This window comes from Ochotona princeps, chromosome 3, assembly GCF_030435755.1.
Source record: "Ochotona princeps isolate mOchPri1 chromosome 3, mOchPri1.hap1, whole genome shotgun sequence".
NCBI classification, from domain to species: Eukaryota; Metazoa; Chordata; class Mammalia; order Lagomorpha; family Ochotonidae; genus Ochotona; species Ochotona princeps.
The window spans coordinates 102,028,085-102,039,597 of record NC_080834.1 but is presented as its reverse complement, the minus strand read 5'-3'; the positions used below and the strand labels follow the sequence as shown (position 1 = coordinate 102,039,597).

General features: G+C 46.1%; 1 protein-coding gene across 5 annotated transcripts in view; it reads right to left on the bottom strand.

Annotated features, from left to right (window-relative positions):
• Nucleotides 1-1,196: 1,196 nt before the first annotated feature.
• Nucleotides 1,197-11,513, bottom strand: part of MAP3K13 (mitogen-activated protein kinase kinase kinase 13) — a 175,096-nt gene continuing 164,779 nt past the window's right edge. For all 5 annotated transcript variants that reach the window (XM_058662178.1, XM_058662179.1, XM_058662180.1 and 2 more), the window contains 4 exons: nt 10,096-10,858; nt 5,874-5,941; nt 4,265-4,562; nt 1,197-3,567 (listed from right to left, as the gene is read on the bottom strand). In XM_058662178.1, coding sequence (XP_058518161.1) covers nt 3,466-3,567; nt 4,265-4,562; nt 5,874-5,941; nt 10,096-10,858 — 1,231 coding nt within the window. In that variant the 3' untranslated portion in view covers nt 1,197-3,465. The remainder of the gene's footprint in view (nt 3,568-4,264; nt 4,563-5,873; nt 5,942-10,095; nt 10,859-11,513) is intronic.

Sequence of the window (11,513 nt, the reverse complement as noted above, 5' to 3'; positions counted from 1 at the left end):
TTAAGATACAACACCCTGTACCATCTAACATGTTGATACAATTTATCTAAATGGTATCAGCATGACAGGTAGCCTACACAGGAACTTTTTTAAAGAACTAATTGAATTAGTTGGGTGGAAGACTATCATTATTACTGCAAGGTGTAACATTGCAGATGATTCTGAAGAACCTAGGTATTTTCTGCCTTTTGTGATTCTGCCTTAATGGCTTGGCTGGTGGCTGTGTGAACTCCAGCCCTGATAGTCTACATGACACCCGGCAGGACACCTGGTAGGACATGTAGGCAGACCACGCCTCAGGAAGGAGGTACCAAATGTTTGGTAAGATTCACCGCCCTATAGCTCATCAGTTTGTACTTTCTGAAAGTTGCTTGCTTCAAACCCACCAATAGAAGCCTGCTAAATCATGACTGTAAATGAATAGCCTAAAATGTATAAAAACTGAGGGGCACGGGCTCTTGCGCTCTCTGGCTTGCGTGTTCTCCTTTTTGCTCTCCCTGGGGAGGTGGCTGGGAGACCTAGGTTAACCTGAATAAACCACCTTTATGCCTTAGCTCCGACTTCAGACTTGATGATTATCTGGGGATTTCAAAATCTGGCACAACAATTCTCGTGTCTGCTCAGTGGTCACTCAAAATGTGCAGGAACCGGACAGGCTGAAGTGTCAGTGCCTCATGTTGGACAGCAAGAGGGGCTGCAGCATCTGCAGCATCTGGAGCAATGAACTGGAAAGATGCCCACAATGCAGTGTGATCTGAGGTCAGAGGCTGGAAAGTGGGACCTCCCAAGGTACCTTCCCAGGCTTATGATCCTCAAGGGACACAAGTCTCCTAGAATCTCATTAGTCTTGTTATGGACAGCATCACAGCTAGGTTTTTTGTGTCATGTATATTATATTTATGCCGTGTACATTATATTATACATATATTATACAATATATTAACATTATTAACATATATATATATATATATATATATATATATATATATATATATATATTTAGTCTTCCTGCTACTCCCAAGGAGGAGAAAAACAAATTGGTTTTGTGGGCTCTGGCAGGAAGGAGGTCACAAACTACACTGTTGATGCTCGCAGCTGGGCCAGGGGCTCTATGCACAATCTCCCCCACCACCCCCACATCCCCACCCCACCTCGCTTCCCTTCAGGGTGTTAAATAATCCTCTTTTTGCTTCCAGTGCAGTCCCAGGATTTTATTCTTAAGAAACTTGGGGAAGTTTACAGCTTTTGAACTACTTGCCCATCCACTCAGTCATTTGCCCACTTAGGAGCTTTCTCATGATCAAGACAAAAATCACACTATGTTCATTGGGCTTAGGGGCGGCACACACACATCCTCAGATGATTGTTGTTGGACACGGAAAATTCGGGAATACAGCTAAGATGCATACCAGAGAGCTCCCGAATGGCAGTTCCGTTTGCATTTCCTCATTAAAATCATAACATCTGCAGTAATTCATGGTTAGCAATCAACACAATCATTGTGTTATATCATAAACCACACACCTTCTGATCGACAGAAAATGAGACTTGATAATATAAAATAACAATAATAATGCCATAACTTAAGATCATTCATGTAGTCCAGCTACAGAATTGATATAAAATGGAATAATTTAATGCAAACAATACTGTCCTCTGTATAAGTTAAACATTTTCCTTCATCCTACCTAGATGCTACTAAATTATAGACACTACATTCTAAATCAACGTCTCAACATAAAGTGTAAACAAATGGAGGGATCAGACAGGCAAGAGGAACTGCTCTCCACTCCCTCCTGCCTTTCCTTTTTGGCTGATGCAGTCAGTGTAACCCGGAGGAGGGACAATCTGTTCACTTGCATTGGAAATGGTCAGTCCCTGAATGTGCAAGTCTTCCCTAATGTCCAGCGTGATGCACTGTCAGGGTGTAACCAGTCTAGAAAGGCTGTCTTACAGTTAACCTGTCTTAGAGACATCACCGAGGTCCATGTGTGTTTGTACCTAAAATTTCAGATGCAGCTTTCCTTGTAGCCAAGGAGCCATGGGATACCTTGGGATGCTTTTCTGGGATGACTTGTGCTTGGGACAATGTAAAGTCCTTGCAATTGCTGCTTAGCATCAGTTCTGATAATTCCCAAATCCAGTTATTCAAAACTGCATCGATTCAGAGTGAAGGGAAATGGATTTCACACGTAGTGATACTTAACAAAAATGCTATGGTGCTGGCAAAGGGGATGGGTGCCTTTTGTCAATTGCTTATCATGCCTTTATTCTGACTGTGGAGGTTAGTCACTAAAGCTTCAGGATAGGATGAGTTAATGAGTAAAACAAAGGGATGATTTGGGATGGGGCAGAGACATCCTAGCTGCCTTCAGAGACTGTTCTGCTCGGATGAGAGTGACTCCAGCAGACAGCACCAAGCCCTCCTGAGAATGTACTTCTACAAATTCTACTGTTGCTTTTCTAACACTGTTGCAAATCTTCTCTTCTCCTAACTCTTTTTCTGTTCCTCAGAAACCTTGGATCCTTTTTACTGAGGAAAAGTGGGTAAACAGATAGAAAGGAAGTAAGCTACAGGAAAGTGGCACTTCAATCTACAAGATCAACACATTTGGTCAAGATAACACATTGGTCAAGATGGTGACAATGACAGCATTAACAAGGGGAATATTTGCCAAGGATTAGCTGTAAGCCTTACTACCAAGTACTGCTTTCAAAAGTTGAAAATGCAATCAGCTTCCACATATGCACAGTCTGTTTCCGCCAGAAGGAAGCACACACCTTCAAAGACCTTGGGGGCGTATCTGTTCACCAGCCTTCTCTAGGTTCTTTCCATCATCCTCCTGGATAAGCTGTTTGGACTGCATGTTCTCAAGTTAGCTGGAATTGCCTCTCTTTTGGCTGCTTATCACACTCTAAAAGGCTCAAGGTGTCTTGCTGTGGTTCTGGCTCTTCCTCAAGTCACGGCTGAGAACTGGTCCCCTGTTCAAGCAGCGATGGTACCTCCCAGCCCCACAAGTTCCAAATGATGTTGTTCCTAAATTCCACTTCTTTTCACTGTTTCCTATTTCTCTTGCTCTCTTTCAAGAAATTATTGGGTCTCTCTTATCATATATAGTTCACTCTTTACAGTATAAAGTGTTAAAATGTCAAACAAAAATAAATATCAATGTTACAGTAGCTAGATTATTCAATAAAATAGATCCCTGCCATTCTTGATTGAAATGTTCAGTGAGACTTAAATTTCATTTGGGTAGTTTTCTTCAGAGATTTGCGAAGTCTCATGTTCCTGTTATTGCAGCTCGTTTCTAGGGGTGGAGGAGACGGGGTAGTTCCCTTTCCAGAGGGGCAGTGGGGGAGAGCATGGGAGGGGTGTGGGATGGGCAGGAGCAAGGGGGTGGTGTGGAATGCCACAAGTGTCCAGCTTCTCGTGACTCTTGAGCTCCTCGGGTTGGGATTCCTTCATTACCAAGTGGCGGAGCTGTAGTGTTTGTTGGTTCTCACTGTGGCGTCTGAGCACTCCCCATCCGAAGAGTCGCACTCTGAATCTTCAAACTGCATCGGGTTCTGCAGAGCCAAGACAAAACAGGGTAGTCACTCTGTAGGCACAGACTGCACCAAGGCGTGAATGGGCAAGAGCTTGAGGAGATCAGGTCCTAGGCTGTGTGTGTGTGTGTGTGTGTGTGTGTGTGTGTGTGTGAAGTACGCAGGACTGTGGCAACACCACACTGAGCAGCAACTACAGACCCATCCCCAACTTTGCCAGGGTTTCCAGTGCTCCATGCACTGGCTGTGAGTGCTTCATGTCTGTTAACAGGTGATGGCTGCTAGGGTTGCCCTCCTTTTACAGGCCAGAGAGAGTGACTTAGACAGGTGAGAGGCTGGCCACTCAGCAGATGAGAAAGCAGGGCCAGGCGGGTGATTCAAACCTAGGACAGCAGCGCTATCCTGCCTGTCCCAAGGCCATCATTCTGAATAGGAAATGCCATGGTTGCGTCCCTCGCAGGGGGAAGTGGGACACACAGGGGCTGGAGTTAGGTAAGGTTTACAAGAAATCTCAAAATTACAGTTTTCCTGGATGTGTGTGTGTGTGTTTATGCATGGACAATGGGCAAGGCTGCCCTCCCTGCCCGGGGCCTGGCTGATGATCTTCGTCCATCTCCATCTGCTTCTTGCTCAGTGAAAATGATGGGACCCTGAAGACTGGTACATTTTTCTAACTCAAAAAAGTGAGGGCAGGGCAGGGCCAGGCAGGGTCCCCCACCTCATAGCCGCGGTCTTCGGCACATAGTTTGCCCAGAGACATCTGCGTCTTGACGCGGCGCACGGCGCACTCTTTGTCTGAGAGGCCGTCCGAGTGTGAGGAGATGTCGATGGGGATCTCAGGCGTCTGGGACAGCAGATCATCCAGCTGTTCGGCCAGGCGGTCCTCCAGCCTTTGTGCCAACTCCTCAGCACTGTTGGAGTGGTCGCTGGTGTTCCCCTCCTCGCCGTCAGATACCGAAAAGTTCTCCGAGCTGAAGGTCGAATAGGACTGGCAGCTGCTGATGCAGCGGTGTGGCCTGCAAGCGCAAAGAACCACTGGGGCTTAATCACAGGGGATGCCACTTTCCCGTGGCTCACGGTGTGCAGAGACATAGTCTAGATGTTTTCTGTCCCAACCGAAGCCCAGACAGGTAGAACCCACATGTAAAGCAAGTGAAAGAGGCTCTGGCCTGAACTGTAGGCCATTTCTGTGTGGAAGCGTTGATGTCCAGTGTGTCTGTGTCTGTCTGAAGACAAGGCATTTCACAGGTAAGTAATGAAGGCCTAAGAGTGAGGTCCTGCTCCAATAGGATGGATGGCTTGATAGGAAGAGTTCTGGGGCCAGCATTACGTTGCAGTAAGTTAAGCCACTGCCCAAGATTCTAACAATACCTGAGCTCTGGCTGAAGTCCAAGCTACTATGCCTCAGATCCATCTTCCTTGCTAATGCAACTGGGAAAGCAGCAGTTGTTGGCCCAAGTACATGCAGGCAACATGCTGGCTTTACCTTGGCCCAGAACCAGCTATTGGGGCCATTTGGGGAGTGAACCTGCAGATGGAAGTTCGCTCTCTCTCTCTCACTCTCTCTTGCTCTCTTGTCTCTCTATATATAACTTTAAAAATCAATAATTTTAAAGAAGACTTCTGCCTCTGTACCCATCATTTGCATGCAGGGAAGAAAGGCCAGATGAAGCCACAGAGAAAAGGCACCCATCTGCTAGGGACTGAACAGTGTGTGCCCCTTCCACCTGCTTTTCATATATTGAGGCTCTAACTCCTAATATAACTATCTGGAAATAGGATCTTTAGTAGTTAGCTAAGATTAAATAAGTTATCAGAGTGGAGTCCTCATCTGATTAGACTGGGACCTTATATAAAGAACCCCTTGACTACCAACCCTGTGAGGGCCCTGTGAGAGGGTGGCTGCTGTCTACAAGCCAGGTGTAGCAGCCCTCAGCAGGAACCTTGCCCTTGGACTTCACCAGCATTCGTAACTGTGAGCAGTAAACTTCTGCTGTTTTAGCCACCCACTTTTTTTTTTTAAATAGCAGCCTGAACAGACTAACACAGCATGACACACTAAAATAGCTCAAATTAACTCAACCTGCATGACTGTCGCTTACATCATCAGTTGTAACCTTGAAGCTGTGTTCAGGCTCCTCAGCTTGAGATTTGCATGAAATAAATACCAAAGATCTGCTGTGCCTAACCAGATGCCAGCATGTGGCCAGGGGATAAGCATGAACGCAGAGCCTGGCAGGGTGACCTGGAACCTGAACAGCAGGTGTAGCCAACCCCGGGTATTTCATCATTCAGTTGAAAACAGATCAAGGGTTTATTGGTTTTACCTCTGTCTTCGTGGAAATTCAACTTCACTGTCTACTTCCCCTTCCTCTTCTGAGGAGTCATCCCCACTCTGAGGAGAACAAGGAGAAAAGTGTTTAAGCATCTCTTACTCTCTCGTCCTCATCTGCCAGCACCTGTAAGAGATTTAACTGCCATCAGAAGGCTTGACATGTGTCATCCTCAATCACACACAGCCTTATTTACTCATTCAATGTTTCCTGTGTCCACCAGCTCCATCATATAAGACTTCATCATTTGAGCCCTCTGGGATGCAGGAGTTCCAAGACAGGCTCCAGAGTAGGAAGCTGGGGAGGAGATCTCAGGGCTTTGGGGGAGTTTCACCGTTACTGGAGTCCCAGGCTCTATCTTAGGCATTCCATCAGGAAGGGGTCTTCCAGTGCTTCGAAGAGCAGTCATTACTATCCCTCCCATTATCTACTTTGTCACTAATGTTAGAGTGATACTAAGATAAGGCTGGACCATATCTTGTTTGTATCATATTCCTCATGCTACCATGAAGATTGCATTCCAAAATACTTATTCCTCATCTATATCTATCTAAAATTATTATTTGCCAATTTAAACAAAAGAGTTCTTTACTGTATTAGACCATGTCAGCACGTTGGCAGGACTAAGGAAGCTCTGGCTGAGACATGTGAGATCTCAAGGTTGATCCGTGGTTGGTCCAGAAGGCTAAGGGTCCCAGCCAGGAAGATAATCTATTTTACAAAAATTTCATCTAATAACAAGGGCATGACAGTAGTCTAATGTGAAAGCAAGTGTCCTTTCAACCACAGCAGTGTGGTACCTTGGTGTGCCCAGTCTCTTAAGTAGCAGGTGGATGTGTCCAAGGAACTAGCCTGCAGATGGGGATAACAGACCTTTTTTAAAGTCAGTTCTAAAACATCATGACTTTCACTCGTTTGTATTCTGATACACTATCTTTTTTTTAAAATGGGAAACATAACAGATGGAGTTATCTTGTCTACTAACATTAATGTTTAATCTCAGAATAGCCCCTTGGAATGTGGAATGTCTCTCAATAGGGAAAAATTGAACTGCTCTGTGGGAGTGTGGTCCTGAAGAGACCCAATAATCAAGGTGGGGGCCTGCAGACCCACAGATGGCATCAGGATGTTTGAAAGATACATGTTCCTTGAAGTGGTCTTAGAAATGGGTAACTGATACAGAGTGTGGGGTTTATTCTTAGGGTGATGAAAATGTTTTAAACTTGATTGTGGTGCTGGCTGCACAATCCTAGGGATAAAAGCACTGAATTATACACTTGAAATAGAAGGGCTGGATGGTATGCACATTATGCTTAATAAGGTTGTAACAAAAAGCACATGTTACTGGCCATCAGACTAGGGGAGGCAGAAAATGATTCTGTTCAGGAAAAGCCACTGTTCCTGCTAGGACAGGAGGTGAACTGAGTAGGGCTGGCTCATGGACCCCCTGGTATGCGCAAAATCTGGCATTGGGAGAGGTTCTGATGGAGGAGCCTGGGCAACTCCTCTGGCAGGACACAGACCCTGCAGGTAAGCGCAAGATGCATGATAGGAAACAGCCCAGAACAGGCCATGGAAAGTTACCCACTGGCATATATTTGGCATGGGTCAGGGGCAGACCAGGCTGAATCAGTTCACGTCATCCACTGGCAAATCTGAACACCAGAACAGAGTGTGGGTCGAGCCAGGTTCAGACGTGACAAAAACCAGTGCACAATACAGAATCCCAAGGTGAGGTTGCCTGACTGGGTGTGACTGCAGTGCCCAACCAGCACACATGAGAACCAGGAAGGGAGGGGGCGGAGCCAGAAGGGGGAATATGGGGGCGGTTCCCTTGCTGGACAGCTATTGCCACTGGAGAGCGTGAGCTGGGATGGGGACAGACCAGACTAAGCAAGGCTACAACACCTGTGCGCCTCGTGTGGACTAGATCAGGAAAAAGCCAGGCTGGGCTGATTATTCCTACTGGTGCAAACAAAATTAGAGTGGGTGAGGGTTGTTTGGGTTTAGCCACAGCATCAGCTGGCAGAAGCTGGCACTGGGGGCTAATTCTCTCAAGTCAAACCACAGAACCACCTGGAGAGTGCATAATCCTGGAGTGAAAGAGGCCTGGGCTCATCCCTCTTGGGTTACCATTCCACGGGAGGGCACAAAAACTAGGACGGGGGCTGGGGTGGCTAGACAGAGAGACACCCACAGCATCTGTGTGGGCTGCATAGTGGAGCTGGTTAGATGGATCTAAGCTTTAATACCCATTGACATGTACCACAGCCGAATGGGGTGTAGGACAGACTGGACTAGACTGCTACACATACTGGCAAACCAGGGTAGGGGGCAGGACTGGTGGGGGTTATTGTGGGTCACTCCGACTAGGCTACAGCTCCCACTGGTTTATGTGAGGGCTGAGTATGTGCTGGGCAGAACCAGGCTGGACTGCAATACCTATTGGTTCCAGTGGAAGTCGGGGCTGAAAACAGAACCAACCCAGCAATTGCAACCACCAGCTAATCGTGGTGATGGACTGTGCCGGGCCCTGTACTTGCTAGTATATACAAGAATCTGCTCTGGGAACACCTCAGACAAAGTTTCTTTGGGGATCTCCCCAATCGAAATGCCGGACTCAGAACCCTAACCAAGAAAGACAGAAGACAGAACAAGTCAATCAACTACCTCAGCTATATGTTGGCAGCAAAATACTGGGCAAACGGAGACTCTATGATGGACTATGTCAATCAGTGGATTCTTCAACGATCTCATCGTGCTTGGAGTGGCAAGACTGGCAGTGATTCATAACTGGTAAACTATCAAAACCACTTGAGCAAGACCCTCGGAGCATGCTCCACAAAAGCGACCTGGGATGGGTGGGAAACTGGGTGGGGCTTCTCCCTTAATATCCCCCTTTAAACATGAAGGAAACAATATGGAAAAAAAAAATCTTGCCCAGTGCCTGATGTGCAATAAAAGGCTCCTATCTTTCCCCCCGCCCAAAAGAAAGAAAGAAAGAAAGAAAGAAAGAAAGAAAGAAAGAAAGAAAGAAAGAAAGAAAGAAAATGATTCTGTTCAAAACAGCTGTCTCACTAAAACCACAATCTACCCTCTGGATTTCTCAGTCAAGAGCGGCAGTATATATAGGGGAAGAAATGTGGTCCTCAGGCCATAATGCTCAGTTTCTTTTCTACCAAATGTCTAACTTACCAAAAGATGCTCATTGACATTCAAGCCTCTAACTGAGTTGAAGATACCTGATGAGATGAATCAAGGCTTAGAATTGAGTAGGTTCTAAGCACTTTTTATCCATAATCATATTTTCTAACTCATAAGAAAGTGAGCACATGTTTTTGGCAGGCTGCTATGGGCCACACCCTGTTCTCAATGTATTGTATGTATTTGCTCATTTACTTCTCTTGACAACCAAGGAGGCAGACAGTCTATTTATAGGCCCGTTTCATGGACAAGAAAACCAAGATTCATAGAGTAGTACATGGGAGAAATTGGCTTTGAACTAAGCACTATCTAATTTCCATATTCATGCTCTTAACCACAATTATGGGCTGCTTCCCAGCTGCTAGGTGCCAGGCAGCCAGTGTGAAAGGAGGAAGCAGGTTTCCATAACTAAGAACTTACTGGGTCATCGCTTCTCGGCCTTTTGGCTAAGATCAAGTGTAGAACTTACTGGGTCATGATGGTTATTCATAAAGGCCATGTTTCCCAAAGTGATTACTAGATGTTATATTCAGAAGCTGCATAGTCAAATAGGTAAGGGAAATGCTGGATTAAACAAGCTGACTATGGAGTTTCCCAAGGTCCAAGATTTGTTAATACACACGAGGAGCCTCCAAAAAGGGACAGAGAATCCTGCTTCTCAAACTTACTTTATAATGGAGTCCTTCTTCCTGTAACATTGTTTAGGAGTGGGTTCTAGAGTCATGGTCTCCAAGCTCTTGGTCTCATATCCCCAAAGTACAGCTAGCTATCTATAAAGTAATGCACATTTGAATCACTCCCCTAGTTGAGCAGCTTCCAAAAGTGATTCCTTGGCCCATTCCTAGCAGTATGGAAAGTGAGTATTGAAAGTGGAAAGTATTTATATTTTTGTTATCTCACCCTTTTTTATAAATTGTACCCTCTTTATGTTCCTTTTATAACATGCACAACATGATAGGCGCTGGCATTCTCTGAAGGCATGATACTGACTGGCCTTGGCACGACACCTTACCTTTTGTAGCGGTCTTGTTTTTCGAGGTAGCACTGGGGGGGTCATGTGATGAGGGGTGCCAAGAGATGAGGCTGACCCACAGCCATCAAATTCCTTTTCCTCTATTTTCTCAGGATCCTGGACATTTTCCGAGAGGGGATTGTGTGCTGGTGACTTGGGAAGGTTGGGGCTCCTCCCCACAGGATCGGTAGTATGTGTGTCTAAAGACCCACACTGTTCAGGCCGGCACTGGAGGCAAGGGTCATAAGGGTCAGCCTGCCAACAGCCAGGCTCAGAACTTCTCCAACAATCTGCTGCCATGGCGGTGGAGATGAGGTCAGGGCTGGAGCCAGGCAGCTGCCTTTGAGCATGGTTGCTGAGGGGGCTGCGCAGGGCTGCTGCTGGGCCGAAATACCTCAGGTTGTTGGCACAGGTTGCAATGTCCTGTCCGTGCATATTGAGCCTGGGGTGGGAACTCTGAGACAAAGTAGGAAGGGGTTGCTGGTATTGCTGCTGCAGAGGAGGGTGGGGATGGACAGAGGGCTGCTGGGATCCATCTTGTGGCAGGGAGGTGGGATGGGGGCAGTTTTCCTGGGCTGGCTGGTTTTTCAGGATGCCTGTGAAGTCACTGTGGCTGCCTCGGCTGTTTCCCCGGCGGTGCCGTGGTTTGCTCCGATATCGGCTCTTGCTGCTTGAGGTGGACATTTTGGGACTCCCGGATAAGGGCGATGCAGTAGGAGCTGCTTCAGCACTGGGGATACCTTCAGATCGCAGCAGATCTGGCCTGGAGAAAGAGTAGGTTTAGGTTCAAACACATTCAAGTTTGGGGAAATGTCTTCCAAGTCACAAGTACACAGACTCAAACAAAGATGATAACTGATATGCACAAGGATATATGTTTGATGATGTTATGCTATGCTCTTGTTTAAAGCAGCAAAACGTTGAAAACAACCTAAACATCCACTTAGAGGGACTGCCTTTATTTCTTCTGGTGTTTATTCTGTGTCTTCCAAGCTTAGATTTTAATTCTTCCCTATATGTTTCTTTTTATTTATTTTTTATTTATTTACTTATTTTAAAACTCTACTTATTTATTTGAAAGAGTCACAGAGAAGAAACAGAGAGATCTTCCATCTTCTGGTTCATTCCCTTAATGCCCATAACAGTACAGAGTGGGTCAGGCCAAAGGTAGGAGACATAAACGCCCTCTGGGGCTCCCACTTGGAAGAAGAGTACAAGATGACCTAAGTGCTTGGGCCCTGCCACCCAAGTCTGAAGCTTCTTCCGATCTCCAACGTGAATGCATCTCATTGGGCCATTCCTCTGCTACTTTCCTATGCACATTATCAAGGAGCTGGATCAGAAATGGAGCAGTTGGGCTCAAACCTATATAGCTATATAGTGTCAACACTGCAGATTTTACTGCAGGTTTACCTGTT